Genomic DNA, 22,016 nt, shown 5'->3' on the forward strand with positions numbered 1-22,016 from the left:
TTCCTTCTAGTTTCACTTCGTGTGTAGGTACGTATGTTAATACAATTTGTAAATTAATTTCTAAGGGCAATACTTATTCAATTTACTCTAAGGTAAAGTTCTGAAACATAATAAGGTGTACCGGATAGTCCAGGACTCAAGATTTCATCAAATAAAACTACCTACATTGAAAATATCTATAAGAAAATCTAACAATCATATTATGTATTTGCATGTTATTTTGGAAATCATTTAGATAAGAATAAAAATAAACCTTGGAGTTTGGAAAGTTGTATCTATCTACTTCAATTTTATTTATTTCTATCCTTAAGTTTTTTTTATCTGCTTTGCATAATGCAGTTAGCTTTTAATACTTTTCCATGTAAATATTAATAATAAATTCAATCACTGTATCAATATTTATCAATTCTATTAACAGCTTATTTTTTGTCTGCGTATGAAAAACTATAACAGAGTCTAATATGATTTATTTTCAATTACACTTTAATTTTTAACATTATAACAGGCTTCTATTTTTTTAGCTCAAGGCTAATTAAGTGCAAAATACCTCATTATCACTAGAGCAGAAACATGCGTTAGAAAAGTACATAAACAAGTACATACTTTGTTTAATATTAGCTAGGCGATAAGGTTGGCCCTCAGAAGTGTTGATGATTTTATTTGAAACTTACATCGTAAAAGTCCTTTCATTATCTTGATATTGAATAGACCAATAAAGTTTATAACAATAAAATCCAACATTGAAACATTAATCAAAAAGGTGAATATTATATTGCATTTACATGTAACGCGATAACTGTCAATCGAACTTGTACAAGTTCATTATTTAAAATCTGTATGTAAGATAATGAAATCAGATAGCACAAAAGACAGATATAGAATTATAAAAAAACGTTTGAAATTATGTTGTTTTAAAATACAGCAATATATAACTCAAAGTCGTGTTTGTGCGAAGTCTTAGGTATAATTCAATAAACACTGCCGTTGGACCGAATTTAATAGTTTTTTCATTTGTGAGATATTTCTACAAATATGTAGTAAATAAGAGAATGAATATTGAAAACAATGGAATGAAAACGGATAACATCTTAAACCCACGCGGACTTACTAATGGGCAAAAGGAATCTGCTTATAAAAAATAACTAAAACAGTACGAGCAGCTTCATACAACGATAATGATTTGTCAAATTGAATCGCTGTCAACATCACCAAATTAACAGGCAAGTGTACAAAATGTCATGCATTCATCTACATCTCGCCGTCACAGGCTTTCATAAACAGCCTTATAGTCCATCAAATATGTCACTCTTTGTTATCTAAGTAGCACAAGTGAGAATGATAGCATCAAGCCTGGCATTGTACACATAAATGTCAGGATCTTAGCAGCTGTAATTTAATTACTGCATAAAAAACTTGACATTCTAAAGTGTATTTTTGAGCTTTGTTTGTTAGAGGCAAAAGCTCGTTGACAATGAGGCTGTCAGATTAGCATTTGTCACAATTTATAAACTACTGAAATGGTCCTATGAAGGTTAAGTTCTGTAGCTTAATAAGTAGGTATGCTAAATTAAAACAAATGAACACCGCCTAGTGTGGCAATTAAATGTCAAATAATATAATACACTCTTAGTTACTAAATAAATTGTTTTTCGATCTCTATTTATCTAGAAGGAACCTAGCCAAAGGTAAACCGTCTTGTTAGGATTTTTATACAAATACGTAAGTATTGATTCACTTGATTAAGTACTTGTTTTATGGTATGAATTTAATTTAGGCGCAACTCAAACTCAAAAACGTTTATTTAAAATAGGTTGATAAATCAGCACTTTTAGAAAGTTAAAATCAGCCGACAACTCTTAAAACGCCTACCCTTCAACACTACCTATGTGTTTTTGCTGGGAAGAAGAAGTGGCGTAACAAACTCTCCATTTTATTTAAAACTAAGTTTTTAATATACATATCTTAAGTGCCTACGCAAATGGAGTATAAGATTACACTTATTTCTTACTTTGTGAAAAACATTGTTTTCATATCAATCGAATCACGCAATGATTAAGCAAAGCACTGAGTAAAGCGTTTATATAAAAACCTCATTGAGATATGGGAAAACAAATCAAAACTATCAAAGCAATGCATTTTTTTTAAATCGGACGTCTAAATTGCTTGGTAACCACATTAAAATATACCTATTTACACTTGCATTTAAATATAAAAATACATGTTTAATACTACATACTACTTAACAAGCACATAAATTCTAGCATTAGCTAGCTTAGCTAGCTTAGCCTTTTCTCAGCTATGTTGGGATGGGCTTTCAGTGTGATCGGATGCAGCTGCGTACCAGTTTTACGCGAAATACCCGATTATGAATTTGAAAATTCATTCGGGCAAGTGAAATAATAGGAAAATAAATAGTTGCATCCTTTGTACCGGACTGGCTTGTATAAAGAAATAAAATACTAACTTCTATTAAAGTCTATATCTATTGTTATTGGTGAATCTTCATTTAGTGTTTAAATTAAAAATCTTAGTAGTAAGAACAAGAGAAGTACAAAATCAAAATCAAAATCAAAATCAAAATGTTTTTATTTCAAATAGGCCTTTGCAGGCTCTTATGAAACGTCAAATTAGTTGCACGGTTCCAAAAAGTTGGTCTCATGGAGAAGAGCCGGCAAGAAACTCCATAGACACTCTTTTAAAAAGTAATATTTTCACAAACATTCTTTTACATAAAACCGTACCGTGTTGAGATGGATTGACAATATAAATCTTCTTACCCAGTGTGATGAAAATATCTCACTTTGATTTAATATGTTGTTCATTTGTGTTGGTAGCTTTCTACCATTTATAATAACATAAATAATAAATAGTGTTGGAAATAATATAATAGAAGAAAAAGTCATAGATTTTTTTATATGTTTTTATTTACAAGCCATTTTCGTTAATCACATCTGAACCGAGGAATAATTTCCCCGTTATCGTGGTGACACTTACCAGGGGTGCACGCTGTAAGCCTTGGTGATCAAGGGGGCGGAGTAGGTGAGGGGCGCGGAGTACGCCAGGGGAGCAGCGTGCACGGTGGACAGCAGCGGGGCGGCGGAGTAAGTGGAGATCACAGGGGAAGCAATCGGGGTGGACAGAAGGGGAGCCGCGAGCAGGGGAGCAGAGCGCTTCTTGATCAGATGGGCGCCAGCCAGGGCCTTAGCTTCGAAGTGGGCGGCACGAGCGGCAATCACTTCAGGGGTGTCCAAAGGCACGGCGGGAGCAGCGATGGCAGCAGGGGCAGAGAAGGTGGTCAGAGCGGGAGCGTACGCCGTCTTCAAGAGCGCGGGTGAGCTGTAGGCGAAGGAAGCACCGTAGGCCAGGGGTGCGCTGTAGGCCAAGGGAGCGCTGTAGGCCACGGGCGCGGACACTACGGTGCTGGTGATGGCGGGCGTAGACTTGATGTCGAGGCGGGACTGGCTGGACACGGCGGCAGGGGCGATGGCGGCGGTAGCGATGGCGGGCGCAGCAACAATGGCAGGCTCGGAGACCACAGCGCGCACAATTGGTTGCTCAACCGATGTGGTTACCACTGCAGGGGATGACTTGATGTCCAGGCGGGATTGGCTTGACACTGCAGATGCTCCAATGAGGGCAGGTGCGGCGTACACAGCGGGTGCTGAGTAGGCGATGGGTGCACCGATGAGCCCCGAAGGCTTGCCAGCGACGAGCGCCACCACAGATAAGAACACCACCAGCGAATTCATCGTGGTCTGTGTATATTCAGATGTGAACGACAAGGGAATGAGATGAAACTGATGCTTTCTTTTGGTTTGCGAATGTTTTTATACTGCCCGCGATGTCCTGAAATGAAAGTCAAGTTCGACAAGTTTTGTGTCAGTACACGCAATAAGTAACTTTTATTACATTATTTTGTAAATTGTAAGTCAAAATAATAAATATTTATGTTTTGCATACTGTAGGCTCAGTATAGTTATTTGATAAAGAATTGTTAATATTTTAAATTGACCTTCGTCATCCCTAAGACATGTCATAAAATAGTAAAATACTAAAACATGAAAGTCATGTAAGTATTTAATATACAATTTGAATGCGTCTTTTCTTTTGATTTAATCTAATCTATGCATAAGCACGATGAGTCGTATGCTATATGATTCATACGTAAATAAATAAATAACTCCAATGAAATATAAGTGACCATATCTCATTATTAAAAAATACTCCTAACGTTTTATCTGCTAATTCCATATTCCATATATCAAATGTATAACGTGTAGAGACTTTGTTCTGTATTGCAGAACGCAAGCACCTAATATTGTCTCCCCCGTTAAGGCAATGTCCCCCAAGTCTTTTTAGATTTTAAATGATCTAGGACTGTTAGGAGCTGATGATGAAATGCTCACGACAACTGGACAATGAATCGTGTAACATACGTTTTGGAGGTATAAGGAGATTCTTATGTGATAGAGAAGTTTATGGATTTGAACGTAAACATAAGAGTCTAGTAAGCGCTGCCAACGTCAATAAACTCTTTTTCATCCTTTTTAAATTAGATCATAAATTGTAGTCATACTTAACACAAACTTGCTTATAAATTGAAACGCATACATTGTACCTATATTAACTTGCTATTTATGGGTTTAAGAAAATAAAATAAAAAATAGGGCAGTAAATGTTAACCTGAGATATTGTAGGTACAAGTAACGTGTTGGTGGGAGCGCAATAAAAACTTGGATTTTATTTTTTGCGTCAATGTGGCCGGTAAACAAAATGTTAAGGTTTGCTCGGCCTTGGACGCTTTCATGCTCATTCTGACCAACTTGGGCGTAGGCTTCACTCGTATGTGTATAGAGTTGTTGATACACTCGTCTTGGGTATTCAATGTTGAAATTATTTCCAGGATTTTCAGCTTATTAATATTGGAAAAAATGCATAAAAAAATTCATCGGTGTCGCTGTCAGCGGGATTTAGTCATGGATTCTCAGTCAGATATTCAGCCGCTGCTAGGCGTGCTCACACATGGAAAAAGATAGAGCATTAATCACCACGCTTGCTAAATTAAATTAACTATTACTTAAATTAGCCATTGGTTTACAAGATATGCTTAGAAAGTAATTAAGTTTGTATAACTTAGAAAATTTGCATTGGTACTTGGCTGACCTGAAATCGAACCCATATTCAAACTTTAGAGATTGGTGCTTTGATCACTAGGCCACCATGTCAATATAAAATTCAATAACACTATCACACCAATTTACTCGCTTATCACACAAACCCACAGCTCTAGTAATATATGTATCAAGAGTGTCAACAGCATGACATTACGCACGGTGTGGCATGCGGAATCTGACGGCCGTATCTACTGCCCAACGAACCTGCATATACATACAATCCTATATAAATAAATAACAATATGTATAAGTACTTTATATGCGTACAGAGCAGGTGGAAAATATCTCTTTGATACGAGAGTAGGCGCTCAAAGTAGACTCCATATTTTTATCGCTTAATTTTTTTTGAGTTAACTTTTTGGTTTTATGTTGCATTGAACACATTGAATTGATTACAATGTTGTACATGCCAGGAAATTTTTACTATCCTGTGACAGTGGTTTCACCCGCGTCCCGCGGGAGCTACTTGAAGGACTAAGATAAAGAGTAACAAATAACTTTTTTCGGTAAATGGGCTAGATTAAGCGGCCCAGCAGTTCCTGAGATTAGCGCGTTCAAGATAACTAACAAGTTAAGCTAATAAATAATTAAAATAGTTAATATAGATGAGTGTAAATAAAACGGCCAAATCAAGCATATTCTACTTTTTTATGGTTTCATAAAAACTTTTAAAATTTAAGTAAATTCGGGATCAAAAACTAGTATGTAGCCATAATTATGTACCTGACGGATTCGAAATGTTACCCGGTAATCATCACAAAAAAGAAACAAGCGACCTTTTCAATGGGAACTAATTACTGTAGTAAAATGATACGCAAAGCCCGAACCGGTTGGAGGCGGTATCGGCTCCTTTGTGTGCTGCGCAGGCGCATGATTAGTGGGTGACAAGTCTTCAAGCTATGGGCTGATAACGATAGATTGCTGATTGTAAAGATAGATGAGATTTAAGTGCTCGATTTTTAGATGTTTTTTTTTTTTATTGAGTATTTGAATAATGGATTGACTATACATATTACCACAATATAGACATCAAAGCCACATTTGAAGAATTGTATGTGAAGATTAATGGCGTTAATAGATATTTTTTTTGTCATGAATAATTTATGTAAGTATATTTTATGTAAACATCCGCAGCTGAAATTGGTGCTCGTTATAATGAATATTGCAAATCATAAAACATCAAAATTTCATATTCACAGATATTAGCAAGTATAGACAAAGTTTTTTAAAACTGCATAAGTTCCTATATTATAAGTTCGATAATAAAAAACCAAAATAAATTTACTGCATTTTATTACGATTCCAAACATGGCACAATTTTCCAACTCTTGAGAGCTAGATTTTTGCTCCAATCTGTCATTCCGAATGTTCTTATTGCTATTTAATAATAAATACAGGGATGATGTTGACTGTTGCACTATCCGGAATAGGCCTGGCTGTTGCGGCTGATGCTGGCTGATGCTGGCTGATCACCAGCCGTGCGCGTAGGCGGGGGCGGCTACCAGCGGCGCGTGAGCAGCCACGATGGGCGCGTGGGCTGCTACCAGCGCGGGGGATGCCAGCTGGAATGTAGGAAGATAGCCGTTATTGTTTCATTGAATTTAGAAAAAAATATTATACCTAAAACTAATCTATAGGTATTTTAATGTATCATTATTTGAAACATTATAAGTAATTTTTACATGGTGTCAAAAAACGCCTCCTGTTCGCTGCCCAATAGGAGTGTAGTCAGTCAATAGGCTGGCAGCATTGCATAATGGGAAAATAGATTAAATGGGTAAATAATACATAATGGGAAAATATGAGGATCAAATAGTGGCAACAGACAACATGATGTAAGTTCTTTAGTTAGTTTTAAAGGCGTTAACAAATGGAGACTTCATTTCGTCATGATTCTCAGAAATCTGAGTATATGCATGAGATTCATAAATTGATCTACAAAAACTAATTTTTAACGTAAACGCTTTGTTGTGTTTCATAGAATAGGAAAAAAACTTTCCAGGTTTAAAGACATCAACGCGCGAAAAAATGAACAATGTGTATTGGTTTCATTCAAGACTTTTTGTCCAGCATTTTTGAAGAACGACATTCCAAAAGAGGTGCATATTGATTGTAGAAGCCCTTAATGTAGCTCTTTCTTGACCAACATACAAATAGAAGACTATGAAGGCTTAATTCGGAAACCTTTTATGGTGAAAACGAATGAAATGAAAAACAAAAGAAAAAAGAATGAAATGAAAAACATACCTTAACAGTGTTAGCATAAGAAGTAGCGACAGGTACGGCGGTCTTAACAATAGCGGGGGCGCTGTAGATGGGGGCGCTAACTACCCCATGTCCCCAACCGGCAGCGATGGGTGCCGCGGCGATGGGAGCAGCGTACCCGCCGATGTAGCCGGGAGCGGCGGCAGCTACGGCCAGGAGAGCGGAGAAGATAACCTGGAATGAATGGTAGGGAGATATTAATTTATAATTCACTTAGGCCCGGTTGTTCGAAGCTCAGTTACGTCAAGGTTAGTGTTAAATTCTAGTTACAGTAAAATTAACAGGGTTTCAATTCAAAAAGCGTTGTTGAAGTACCAGTTAGTTTGACGAACGTTAAAATTTCATAATAAAAACGTCAAATTTACCGTGGTCATCGGTCAAATTTTAACTTTACCGTAACGTTCGAACAACCGGGCCTAAAAAATTGACAACACTCATGCCTGGGACCATCAGTTTCTCAGTTCGGCATGGTGAGAATTACGCCAACGAGTATCCGTCTAAAAATGTTTATTTACCTACTACAAAAATATATACAGACTTATTTACAAGGCTATAAAAAATGAGTGAATGTAACTAAATGTTTATTAATACCCCACTATTAGTAAAGCCTGTCATCTTTTCTTTACATTCAAACTACACAAATAATTGAAAAAAATCGGTTACGGAAATAACCAGTCTTTGTTCTTTTTAGTACCAATTTATTAACTAAATCACAAACAAACAATTATTTCCCCAAGCAGCCTTACAACAACATTATTACGTTTTATTAAAACCAAAACAGAACACAATTAGTACCACAATAATAGATTACGTTACTACCACAATAAAACAATTGCTATTGAACAAAAATGTATTGTAAGCTCGTATAATATCGCGACAGATAGTTGAATTTCCTTTGAGCAGTTGTCAAAGAGTAGCTAGGCACAGAAGCCGTGAATAGGCACAAAAGAGATCACGTGGCAAGACGTAATGATGCCTATTGTCCGATCTATTGTGGGAAGTCGCACGCGCCTCCCGTATGCTTAACACAAACAAACACTCGATTATAATATTCTTATATAACTGATTTTCTTTTGTTAGCCCTGTTTTGACGGTATGAGTGAGTATATAGTTTAATTTTCTTCGGGACTTTAGTGATTATAACTAATTATTTAAGAAAATATAGATGATAAATCATATATCCGTAGATTTGTGCCAAAAATTTAAACTAGTTTGAAAATTATTTATCTTTTTTATTGTTCCACTTGCACTGTAGGGTTCCGGTCTCTTCTCAAACAGCGAGGAATGAACGTTAATTTAAAGTCTTTAAAGACTTTCAGACTTTTCCCGGATAGTCCAGGTTTCCTCGACATATTTTCATTAGTTATTAGTGTCCACGATACATTAAACACAACTTTTACAAGTACAACATACATAAGTTACATTGATACACGCCTCACCTAGAACAGAACCCGCATCGTTTTTGATATTTACGAGATTAAAACACCAACCAACGACGTTATGCAGCTTATTTTAGCATTGACATCATGATTACCAATTGCTTCTTGCAGATGAATGGATCTCGCGAGTACATCAGTTAACGCGCAAAGGGCGTGAGTAGGAGGTCGTCGATAACTAAACTAGATCACAAGTCATATCTAGACGCCTCGTTATAATTGCTTTACCATTGACGGCTGGTTCTTGACATGAATTCTTTGTTTTATGAGTAATACATCCTACGGTGATTTAATAACAGATGGAGGAATTATCTAGACTAATATATTAAAAAGAAACTAATTTTTTTGTTTGTTTTTAAAGGCTCAAAACTAAAAAAAACGTATGCACTGCTGGCTTAATTATCCCTGAGAAGTACCTATAGGATACATTTTATCCGAGTACGCGTAGCAGTTTCTACGGGACGCAAGTGAACCCGCTTGAAAACATCTACAAACTAATAAAAACAAGGGCATAAATTAAACTACATATATTCGCAAGAAAGCCAATTAAATAAGATCAAATATTCACCAATTCTTCACGTAAGAAATATATAGTAATATCATAAGGCTGAAGAGTCAAAATCGTGTTTGTTAGCCCATTTATCAAGAAAGGATAAAATTTATATTTTATCCGTGTGTTAGCAGATGTTCCCATGGAACGCGAGTAAAAGCGCTGGTGGAACAATAATTTATTTACAGAAAAATAACCGCCTTGCTAAACCGAAAGCTTAGGTAAAAAGCTTTTACTAAAATAATAACAAAAACTTTACTTATACAAAGAACAGGAAATAGTTTACTCAAAGGTTGTTGCTAATTGTTTTATCCGTGTAAAATCTTTTCGAATTGATTTCAAGTAAAATATAATTATTCGCACGATCAATTCGTGCGTTAGGAATTTGGTAAATCAATTTATATATATATAGCTATATTTATTTGCAAAGTTATGTGAAATTACGACTAGACACAGAATAAAATCATATTTTAAAAAGCCTTTGGCAAAAATAACTAACTGACTTAATGGTCTTACTCAGACAGCATTTATGATTTTTTAATAATATGCAAATTGCATATCGCATAAAGCAAATAAACATAAGAACCAGTAAGATTAAGGATGTCAAAGAAAAAATCGATTAGTTTTAGAACACTTAGGCGTAAACCAGATACCTATTATTATATTCTCTTCTATTATACCTATTCGATTATATTAATAAGCGATACTCAGAATACCTCCAATTTAATCGAATTACGTCATTGTTATCGGATCAATCATAACTAAATCATATTTAATGATATATTCCGCTCTCGATAAACGATTTTCAACTGGCCCAGGTGTTAATAAAAAGTTAGACATATTACTTTTAATCTATTGAAAACAAAAATAAAGATAATAATTTAATCCATTATTTTTTGCATGCAGACACTAAGCTATAAAAATCCATCCGAGTTTATGGTCCAAATAAATTCTTTCACGGTCGTTTTATAATGAACATTGACATAATATCGTATTGGGCGGAGTTGTTTGCACTGATTAACGATTTGGTACATAAAAAGCGTGGCGCTCAAGTACCGGGTGGCAACTGCCCCGACCTCGGTGGGTCGTTGCCGCTGCAGAGAATGTCAATGCAGAAAAAATTGAACTAAAAATATAGGTAGCAATGATTCATGGAAACTTGTCGCCTTTAGAGGACAATTGGAGTACACAGAAGCACCTTTGTTCGACTAGGAAGCATGTTTACGTATTGTAAGTAGGCATGTTTTAGTTTGAAACTTGAGAGTCACGATGATTTTTATTGTGTTAGTAAAACAAATGAAATAAGGGTAAGGTGAGAACATCTGTACTTATAACGAAATTGTTTCATTACTAAAGAGGTAAGAGCACTTATGTCGACCACGAGAAAATACGGTACGATAAGGTCTTACATCCAAATATTCAAGATAATTTTGTCTATTTAAAGTAAAAGTCATCAATGCAAGGGATGGTGTTAATTTGACATGCAAGTAAAAAGCCAAATCTTACCAGCTTGTACATTTTGAAGGGATGGGGGTTCCTTAGAAGTGATGAAGGAGGATGTAGGAGCGAATGTGACTAAGGGCCCGATAACTGTAGCTTATATACCTCATAGACACATGGGTCGGCCAAATCCGTCTAACCCTACCCATAGCCTGGGCCTAGGTCACTCGTTACCGACAACACAAACGTACAGACAGCAAAAAAAGCTCAAACAAAAATATTTTTCCAACACCCCCTAAATCTATTTACGTAAACCTATTCAACCAAATTAGCGACACATTGCGAAAGTTTATTGTTTCAAATTCTAGTGCCTAAATATTTGGCATAATATAAGCTAGAACGCCAATTTCGTAACGGCCCTTTCAAGTCGACATAGTGGGCAGTAACTTCCAGTCTGGTTTGATTATTCACATTGAAATGTTATTTGTAATATTGGTGAAATATTACATCATTGTTTGATACCACGTATTTGACTAAACAAAGAATTGGTAACTCAATAGGAAACACTATCTGGAGCTTACGAAATGAAAAAGGATACCAGTTTGGCAGTTACCACGTTTCCTTAGCTATCAATAATACCTACGAGTTGTCCAATAAAGTCTGGTATTTATTTTCAAATTGTGTAAGAGTAATAAATTTTATCAAAGTATCATTGTCAGTTTATTAGCCGTTAGTTGAAATGATATTGTCGGTTTAATAGAATTCAAAAGACTAATAGTGATTTACAATGTTAATAAAGTTTTGTGGCTTTACAATTACATGTGTGTTTTTAAAGCCGTTACACTGGTTTATTTTATGATGTTGCATATAAAACTCATACGTAGTTTTGGTCATAAAACAATTAAGTATTTGTGTATTCAAACTAATTGATTTCTCGGGCATAGAAATTCCGTATCAAAAATTCTAAACAGAACAATAACCAAGAATGGAATTAATCTTATCATAACTGCTTTAGTCATTCAGATAATATCCTACTATGCATTTAGAAATAGGTACAATCAATTAATATTTGCACAAACAATACAAGTTATTACATTATCTATGTCACCGTATTCATGGAAATGGCAGCTTTGCATTACACAATACGTTCTCCGGAATAGATTTCTGATATCATTCAATGGCGTATGTACCGCTGTCTGGCATAGACTAAGCATTGTGTTCCCGACTATAGAATCTATGGTAAGGTTTCCTCCATGTAGGTCCTGTCAAAGAGATTTGTATGTAGATATTGTGGACATCCGAATGTTCTGGGAGTCCAGTTGATGCCCGTTTCTAGGTGGTGACAAGAACGATGATTGATACATAATAAATATGAGAGAACAAACATGAAGATGACTTTTAGAAGTACCTACATTATTTTTCTTCTGTATTGGCAAAGCTAACTTTTGAAAATAACACCAGTTAGATTTTATTTTGGATTTTGCTTTTTCTTGCAATCGGGCTTATTATGATCATGAGTTTAGTTACACAGTTTAGTTTATTGATAATAAAGTTATAAAATGACTATTCCGTTTTAAACCTACGACTCTAACGGTACTTTAAACGCTTGCTCAGTTAGATGTATTTTTAATTCTAAACACACGTTATGTTCAAAACAGTAATATTTCTGATAGGTCTTGATACTTTATCATTTAAAATTAGATTAGGGAGTTTTTCAGAAATAGAGACGGTGCTATTTTTGAAAGTCCAGCCTCTTTGTAGATTTCTTGTGTTCTGAAAGTTCTTCAGCAAGTAGCAGTTACCAGTTGATGTAAATAAATATTCACCAACATTATGGTGTTTCTAGAATTTAACAGTAATCATCAGTTCATCCCTTACTTACATCGATTAGAACTATATTGTACCTATTTACAACCATTTATTTCATTAACAATATTTGATAAAATACCTCACTGCATTCAGATAAAGATAGTACAAGTATGTGTTTAATTTTAATAAAATGCCGATTATTTTTGTTAATCAATCAAAGATCAAGATATCGCAAGCAGCTTACAGGCGTAGTTAATATAGGTTGACTAAAATTTATTTGTCCATACATGAAAATTGCCTGCTCAATGCTTGCAAAGGAGGGCAGGGCGTTCTCAATGACACTATTCTATGCCACACGGTCAGCTGACTCGTTATCATTTCATATCACCATGACAACACTTAATTATACCATACATGTTTAGATCTAGTGTCAATTACCGCAGTATACGTTAACTTTAAACGAGATTTTAATCAAATAATGTTGTATGATCAAGTGGTTTTGTACAACTAATACGATCTAATAAATAAATATACAAACTCGTTTCGTTAATAGAATCAAAATGAAAAATTCAATTCAAACCTCTTTACTTCAAAATTGAGTTATAGAACCTGTTTTTTAACGTCAATAAGGGCCACGTCAAACCATTTTTTTGGTTGTTAAAATGTAAACAAATGCTGACGTAAAACCACCTATTTATAGATAACATATGAACGGTTTAATTATCGAAACAAATGGTAATCTTCTTTTAATTGAATTGTAACGTAAAACAAGTTATTTACGTAAAAAAAAACAATAAACGTTACGGAAGTCTAAGCGTCGTTTTATCAGGCCTAATTAAGAACTGTTTCAATGAATAATAATATTGTTATAGACCTTATACCTACAGGTACATACATGTTTATTGTAATAAAATAAATAAGGAAACAGTATTTAGCTTTATATATTCAAATTCATAAAATATGATCTTTTGTTCTGGTAGTTAAAGACTTGAGAAATTAATAAAACACAAACTATATAATATAATGATACTACCTCTATGTACCTTCCTTGTATAGAAAGGAAGGTAATTTCCGGGAACTAATTGATAAGTGTCGACATCTTGTCTAAGTGCAGGCGAATGTCAATAAGTTTACGCGAAGACATTTGCATTATTAAACGATATCTAGTGTCTAAGGTTCTTTAATGATGGTTGTAAATATTCTCTTGCTTTGTTGAATTTACGCATGGAGAATAACATGATTTACGGTTAACTAACATTTGTTTTGATATGTTAAAAAGTGCCAATATTATGCGAAATGTCAAGCGACGCATGGTTGGGTCGATCTATCAGCTGTAGCTTCTGTTTGTTATATTAATCTGTTTCTAGCATATGGTACATATTGTATTAAATAATACCTATATGTATTAATTAGCTGCCTCGTTAGTCTAACTGTCGCAAACGCGGCTGCTGCGCACGAGGTCTCGGCTGCGATTCCCGGGTCCTGCATAATATGTCCTGCGCAGATGGCTGATCTCCTTTCATGAGAAAGGCCGCCGTGGCCGATAATCGGCTAGGAGGACATCAAATAATACAATCAATTCAAGTATATTTTTTAATTATTGTGGTGGCTTGCTTGCGTGTTATATATGGACTTCTGATATGGCCCGTGGTATAGTGTTATTTTCATATATCCGTAGTTTATATTCCTTACTAAGTAACATAGTAATTGAATTATAGTAACATGTGTAAGTAAATTCAGGTACAACTAATGTATCGCTCATGATTTCATGACGCATTTAGGTCTGTTTTGATTTGAATATAATTTAGAGTCTACATGAATTTATGTTTGTCGGTATGTTAAGCTTTATTAACAGGAATAACGGGTTATACCGCGGTACTCGGGTACTATGAAAGGTAAAACTGCATTTTAGTTGGATATCCGTTTTATTGATAGCAGTCTGATATCTAATAGGAAACAAAACATGTAAAATAAGTATTTGTACTTGCTGTCGTATATTTTTGTCTTAATAAATTGATTTAAAAATAGCGGTTGCTCCTGGGTTTCACTTGCGTCCCGTGGAAACTATTGACCCTACCGGGAAAAAATATGTTGATAGCTTTATTATTCGGGGATAATCTAGCTTCCAACAGTGAAATAATTATATGGAGGCTTTGGGGTACAAACAAATAAAACCATCTTTCCTCTCTATTATACATATTACTATAAATAGAATATACTACACACATTTTCATAGGTGTCTTAACTTCTCGTATTAGTAATTATTATTTCTAGCTTTTATTAAGACCATGTAAACTTAATAATAGAATGTAATCTAGATCTCAACTTATAAAACTGTTTTAAATTCCCGTCTATTTTTATAAAGTATTAAATAACTTCAATTATGTGTCACAATCGGTGTCTCAACCTTGTGCAGTTGGAATTGAATCGTATGACACATTCTACTGCACCATTACTAAGAATGATATAAGTTAAGGTGGATGCACATTTATCCGAGCTGAACGCACCGAATGAAGAATGAAGTATTAACCGAACTTCGAAACAAAACTTCGACTTCAATAATATACCTTCAACCTTCTCCTAAGTCAAAAAAAGACTATGATAAAAACCGCCTCAACATTTAACAACATTCAAACATAGATACAAACTTACGTTTAAAACTGAGAACCTCCTTTTTTGAAGTTGGTTAATTTAGGATGTTCTCTATTCAGATCTTTAATTTATATTAAATCTTACTATTTGTACTTACTAGAATTGTTAAAATGTCTAGAATTGATTCGGTATTGGTTCGGCTGACAAATATGATGACAGGTGTAAAGGAAATAGAAACGAATTCTTCGGCGCATTCGAGGCATTTTCAGCTCGAATAAATGTGCGCTCACCTTTAAATAGAATTTATAATTAATTATATTTTTTTGAGTAAATCAAAACATTTGTATTAAACAAGAACAATATACGTCACATTATTTTTTTAAATTAAAATTTAATGGCTTAACATACGTCATATATTACAATCGTTTTTATATGAGGTTTTATATCTGATGTACAAAATACGATCTACTACAAACTTTTTGTTTAACTTCTGATTACCCTACCAAAATAAAGAGTAACTTAAACTTAGGATTAGCCGACCTTCAACTTACATAAAAAGTTTAATTATTATCAAATACAATGGAACCGAACCAGCTCTCTCTTTGTTACCAAGTTAACGCAAAACTGAAGTCAGCTAAACTTGTAACAACAGAAATAGAATTCTTTTATTCGCACAAAAATACTCGCATTTTATAATTAGTACCCGTGATCATTATTGCGGTCTGTTATTTTAAAGTAGGGGTTTGCGAGATAAATATTTATTTTTGTATTCTATAAGTGTCCACAGTAATCTGTAAATAAGCAAGGAACTCGTCATATTGAGACGGTCACCCATCCACGGACCGACTGCGTCAAGGGTTGCTTAACCTTCTGATCATTAGACTTATACAGCAGTTACTTAGTTCATACTTAACTGATTAAAACTGTATTCTAATAAACTAAAAATCACTGACCCATATCTCGAATTATCTGCATTTAAGTTCATACAAGCATATTAAAATAAAATCATTAATTTGTGCCCATAGGCTATATACCATACCTCGCGTAAAATATAGAGACCATTTATTAACATAGTAAGTGGGTCCCAAGCTGCTGATAACGATAATCTGTGTTGATATGTCGGACAAGTATCTCGTGCAAACAGGTGTGAATGCAGCGAAATAATTAAATCTTTATCGTAATATTAGTTGTAGATTCTAGCCACCTGACATCTGTACCTTAAGGTGCGTCTACACGGCGCATGTAGCTGGAGCAAGTTAACAAGACAAGAGCACGCGGGTGGTTATTTTGTTATGGTACATGCTCGAGTCGCTGGACCCGCACGTATTTAAAATGCATGTAACCTGCGCATATGCCTCAATGTGCGCAAGCTACTTGCACTGTGTAGATGCACCCTTAAGAGCGTGTACGCTCGGCGCGCGATGTCAACTTTAGGTAATTCAACGCAAAAAACCGCGCAGACTAGCGTCGCGGCTGTGTGCGTGCCTATCATACTTCACGTATAGTCACACAAACCATTTTGATCCTTTCGAGTGACATTGGTAGAACAAAAAATATATTATTTAGTAAATAGTTAATAGCGGGAAAATAGTGTAAGTCTATGGATGTCTAAAATATAAAAGCATGAAAATAAGTCGTTAATAATACTTACACTCTTTTGCAAAAAAATCGGGCACCTATGAAAACCTTGGTTTTGAGGACTTTCTGTATATTACATACAATTTTCAACGGTACTAAATAGTCGACTGATGATTAATGACAATGTTAAGAGTTTCTGTATTTTAACCGATTTCAAAAAAAGAAAGGAGGAGGTTTCAATTAGATTGTTTTGTGATTGTTCTCAATTTGATTGTTCTCGATTTCTCAAAGACGCCTGGACCGATTTGAAAAATTGATTGTTTATATGAATGGTCCAGTCCATCCAGACCGAAAAATTGTGGTCAAATAACAACAATTGCCGGAAAGCCAAATATTGGTGAAGAGCTTGGGTTTACCATTGCAAATAAAGTTTTAAGTTATCTATCCTTTATGCTTCAAAAGTTATTCGAGATCAAAAGTCAAAATTTGGGTACATCCAAAATGAAAAAAAAAAATTATAGCTCGATTGGTAACAGACATCTGCAATAAGTGATTTCTAGCCTAAGGGAGTCCGCCATATTGGATTTAGACTCGCGACACATTTTTTTTTCGAGTTATTCATAGCAAGTCCTTTCATTTGATACCCATATCGTAGGAATGCATTAAAAACATTTTTTTCTCCATCTTGGGTATACCGCCATATTGGATATAGAATTGTCATTAAAACTGAAAATTCAAACAAAATTTCAACTCAATCGATAAAAAAAATATGCTTCAAAATTGAGCTTTAAATAAAATAGTAATGTATCAAGATTTGTTGGTCGCGCTTGAAATGTACTCTATTCTCGGTATCCACGGCAGAGGTTATTCACCCTACGCGATGTGACGGAGCGACACGTCCTCTCTCTGTGAAGCCTTGCGGCGGTCTGGTTTGAGTTGACTCGCGTGCAGCGTTTTATAGTAGTTTTTAAATAATTTATAAAAAAATAAAAACGAGAGATTAAATTATAAAATAAAGTTTATGTTTTAAAGAAAGAGTTATATTACTATAGTAAATAATTGTTATATTAAATTAAGTAAGATAGATAGGTAAAAAAAGCATTTGAAATTCACAATTTTTCACATTGTTAAAATATTTTTTTCTGAAAGATAGAGACCTAAATCAAAAAATGTTTTCAACTAACTATAGGCATGGGGATTTCGTCTATGAGTAAAAAAATAAATATGATTAGATTTGCCACTGTTTTCACATGAATTTAAGCTTCGAAATAGACGCTGAACGGGAATTTTATAAAACATCTGTTACGTTATAGGGGTTTTAAGTATTTAAACTACACAAATTGAAATTTATGTTCAATTAACTATATAGACAGTGAAATTACCTTGCGTTATTAAAAAATAACATAGTTATAGGATAAGTAGTTACTGAGAAACAGTGGTTTGAAAAGTACCATTTTAGGCCAAATGGCGCGCGGTTGACGTATACGCTCTTAAGCCCAAGTTCACTAACTTAAATACGTCAGTTTTCTTAAAACAACTCCTAACCATGATTTTTCACTTTCAAGTTTTAAAGTAAACAGTTGTTTTGGGAAAAACTGTCGTTTATTTTGTCGGTGAAATCGGCCCGTAGTTTAATACCCATGCAAGTTTAATCGGTTTATGTTAATATGATTCAGTTTAAATTGCAAAGCACCTACTGAATTACCGGTACAGCGATATAAGTGTAAGATTTGAACTATTTATGATATGGATCTGGTTACATATAACAGATTATTGTATGTATATCTGTCCAGAAACAGACAGATATGGGTTCAAATAGTGCGCCAATTTATGCTTAGCACATGTGCATTGGAAGTGCGAAAGAATGTGTCGTCAATGAAGTTCGTAAGTAATTTTTATCGCTATTTGATTAACACGAATCTGGTGCACTTGTTTTAACAATCAGACAAAAATCAAGAAATTAATTATGAATGACTTAAAAAAAATATAGATATATCCCTTAAATCTTACTAACTATAATTTGATATAGATACTTTGGTCTCCTGTAGAATTGATGTGTTCTCTCTCATAGCTCATAGCTCTTTTGAATTTGTTGACTCTATCCCGAAGTCTGCCCCGTTGTTATATGATTGCACCACTAATCTGCTAAGGGCTAATAGACATACGCATAAGTAGGTAAGTACTTGTGAACCTTGAAGACATCTTGGAAGGTCGGGATTCTTATTGACAATACCTGTAATATTCTTTTGACTTATTACATACCTACTTTTCTATAAGAGTATATAATAGAAATGTATACATGTCGATCAGGATAATTCTCCATATTAACGTCCTTCAATTTATACCCTTGACATTGAAATTATATATAGGTAAGTATGTTTTTAACTCGTTAAGGAATTTTAGACGGATTCGATTTCCATGAATGTTGGTACATACTTATGTAGGCGGGTAGGTAGGCTATTTTAGTTTGAAAAGAAGCCATAATAATTTGTAGTTCTTCTTGGACTCTTATAACGAAACTAGTTATTAAATTCATCCTATGTTCCTATGAGTAACTAAGTATGTTATGAAATGGCATTATTACCTAGTAAAATGTTTCTTTTTCTAATATTCAATGAAGTACTAAACTAGAAACAAATTCCAACGAGTTTAACATACGTAAACGTTACACACTTATAAAGACATTTTAGAGGTATCATAGTAACTATTGTGAAAGAAATTAAACCAAGTAGATAAACAATAAAAAGAAACCCTTGGGGAAACAAAACTTGTGCACGTAGACTAACTCACGTAAGTGCAAAGATATGTCTTTAGTTTGCCTTTGCCGTGCACCTTCAGTTGCTAGTCAGCGTCTAATCATTAATCAACGCGAGGCGTATTGCAAACACACGTGTGGCAAGGAGTTTCAAAATCAAACACATACTATGTATAAATTCATATATCAAAAAAATACATAATACAATTAACTAGGAAGCATATAATCTGAGCAAGTCACTAGGCAATGATATCACCAAATTCGTTTATAGGATGTATGGGGCGGATAAGTATCTGGCGAAGTATGGTGCTGAGGGGGCGACGAGGGGAGCGGCAGGGGCGGCGACGTACGGGGCAGCTGCTACATAGGGTGCTGTTACGACGGGGGCAGCCACGGCGTGGTTCACGGCGTGCGCTGAGTATGAGCTGGCGTAGGGAGCCACGTACGCCGCGGGGGCGACTGCTGGGGCTACCAGAGCGGCGGGAGCAACCACGCCTGCGCTGGCGGTGGCGATGGCGATGGCGAAAACAACCTGCACAAAACATTAGTTAATTATTGTAATTCAAATCTGTACCTATAGTTGAATGAATTCAGACTGCCTAAATTGTTGATTGCCTTTAGAACTTAAGTAGGCGTGAAAGTCAACTATAGTGCGTATCCTAAGCAACAATATTCATTTCGCATTACTAGTATTTCCAATAGACAAATGGGTTTAAATTTGAGGATTTCTTTGGATGCCTCGGAGCAACAGCATGATAACTCATGTGACTTTCGAACGCATTAAAGCAACATGGCGAATAATGTGACCATCTTAACAATGGTATAGGTACTTGTTTTGCACAAAGTTACTTAAGAGTTATCGAAATTTCAAGAATAGAAAACAAAATGCACTAAATTCACGATTAGGTAAGTTTGAAACAAAACACTCACAACGAATTTGGCGATCATTTTGCTTGGGTTGCGTGACTGCTCACAAGTGATTACACTGAAAAATCCAATGGACTGTGCCGTCTCCTGGGCATCGTCACGTTTTATACTACTGTTGATTTCGTTGAGCAATACTATGGACGAACCACGCATGGCTTAGTAATGCGCAGGACATCGCCACTGGCTCGCGGTTGATTTTTGACCCAGACTTGGTTGACGGACCGAGCATTCTAATTTGAACTCTGTGCATACCAATTTCACTATACGTTATGTAACAGTCAAAAGGGAAATTCGCTTGAACGTTGTCATACACATAATTGCATGTAAGGCGAAATCTAACTATGTCTACGATTGGAAGTAGGCCAGAGGAGCTTGCGGAAATAGCGGAAAATCTTATTGCTTTGATAAACAATAATTATTTTTACAAATGCACATTTATGGTCCTACATATTATGTGAATAATGTATTCCTCTGGATAGATGCTTGTTCCACACAATGCCTAACAAAAGACTTCTTTCATCAACGGCGTAATAGTTTGTTTAAGTTATAACTATATTTGGATAACTTGAATTTTGTTCGTTGCAAGTGAGTTCATCTCTAACTAAAATAAATACTTTTTCTTACCATTATTTATACCTATAGGTATCAAAATTACTCATATTTACTATCAAAATAAAACGGGAATCTTTATAATAGTACATTTAATTTTCTAATGCACACTAATGTTTTGTTCGACATACTATATGGCTAGTTCGTATTCACATGTCTTGCAGCAGAAATTGCACATTGGCAAAGAAAAAAGTTTCACAACCAAAAGTTTCCCAATGTGCTCCATTTCTCCGCGCACGCCTCCGCGAATCCCAATTGACCGGCCGCAATACGTCAAATGTTTATTTGGTCAAACGGTATCTGAATCACAATAAACAAGGTATAAAAAGCCAATACTTTTTTTCGATAGGCACACTACACATCCTCTTTTCGTTAAGGAAGGTCTACTACCAAATCACGCAAGATGTTCTCTTTCAAATCTGTGAGTACATAAAAAATAAGTTTTAAAATTGGCATTTAATGGTTTTTCTATAGAATGTGTTTCACATAATAATATATTTTTCACATTATAGATCGTGCTGATCGCTGCGGCTTTCACCATTGGAGCGGAATGCAGTGGAGTTGCGGTACCAGCGGTAGCGGCCGCACCATTAGTAGCCCCGGCAGCAGTAGGATATGCTCATGCTGTGCCTCAAAACATCCCACCTTACGCAGCGCAGGTCAGCGTAGTCAGCAAGGCTCTTAACCCTGTGCTTGCTGCGCCTTTCGCTGCACCTTACGCTGCTGCTCCTTATGCTGCGTACGCCGCTGGCCCTTACGCTGCCGGACCTTATCTTGCGGGCCCTGCGCCTGTCCTGCCCGGCCCCTACGCCGCTGGATTGGCCGCCCCTGCTGCCTACGCCGCTGGGTTGCCGGCTCCCTACGCCGCCGCCCCCTTCCCC

At 35.4% G+C, this 22,016-nt stretch overlaps 3 protein-coding genes across 3 annotated transcripts; all 3 read right to left on the reverse strand.

The window, feature by feature from the left end:
• Positions 1–2,904: 2,904 nt before the first annotated feature.
• Positions 2,905–3,807, reverse strand: LOC110370108 (cuticle protein 38). Its single transcript, XM_021325838.3, has one exon. The coding sequence runs from the start codon at positions 3,747–3,749 to the stop codon at positions 2,991–2,993; it is 759 nt and encodes a 252-aa protein (XP_021181513.3). The 5' UTR covers positions 3,750–3,807; the 3' UTR covers positions 2,905–2,990.
• Positions 3,808–6,450: 2,643 nt separating this feature from the next.
• LOC110370127 (cuticle protein 70, isoforms A and B) lies at positions 6,451–11,059 on the reverse strand. Its single transcript, XM_064037036.1, has 3 exons — positions 10,932–11,059; positions 7,422–7,613; positions 6,451–6,736 (listed from the first exon to the last, which is right to left on the reverse strand). Exons 1-3 carry the CDS (start codon positions 10,941–10,943, stop codon positions 6,644–6,646), a joined length of 297 nt encoding a protein of 98 aa, XP_063893106.1. The 5' UTR covers positions 10,944–11,059; the 3' UTR covers positions 6,451–6,643.
• An 8,708-nt stretch (positions 11,060–19,767) lies between these two features.
• On the reverse strand, positions 19,768–20,694 carry LOC135117573 (cuticle protein 63-like). The gene is made up of 2 exons (XM_064036989.1): positions 20,530–20,694; positions 19,768–20,131 (listed from the first exon to the last, which is right to left on the reverse strand). The coding sequence occupies exons 1-2, from the start codon at positions 20,677–20,679 to the stop codon at positions 19,865–19,867; spliced, it is 417 nt and encodes a 138-aa protein (XP_063893059.1). The 5' UTR covers positions 20,680–20,694; the 3' UTR covers positions 19,768–19,864.
• Positions 20,695–22,016: the final 1,322 nt, after the last annotated feature.

The sequence above is a fragment of the Helicoverpa armigera genome, chromosome 11 (genome assembly GCF_030705265.1).
Source record: "Helicoverpa armigera isolate CAAS_96S chromosome 11, ASM3070526v1, whole genome shotgun sequence".
Classification (NCBI taxonomy): Eukaryota; Metazoa; Arthropoda; class Insecta; order Lepidoptera; family Noctuidae; genus Helicoverpa; species Helicoverpa armigera.

Coding starts and splice junctions, on each gene's coding strand:
- LOC110370127 (XM_064037036.1), bottom strand. Junction 6,737..7,421: donor CTTATGCTAACACTGTTAAG/GTATGTTTTTCA, acceptor CCTACATTCCAG/CTGGCATCCCCCGCGCTGGT.
- LOC135117573 (XM_064036989.1), bottom strand. CDS start 20,679: ATGCGTGGTTCGTCCATAGTATTGCTCAACGAAATCAACAGTAGTATA. Junction 20,132..20,529: donor AAATGATCGCCAAATTCGTT/GTGAGTGTTTTG, acceptor TGTTTTGTGCAG/GTTGTTTTCGCCATCGCCAT.
- LOC110370108 (XM_021325838.3), bottom strand. CDS start 3,749: ATGAATTCGCTGGTGGTGTTCTTATCTGTGGTGGCGCTCGTCGCTGGC.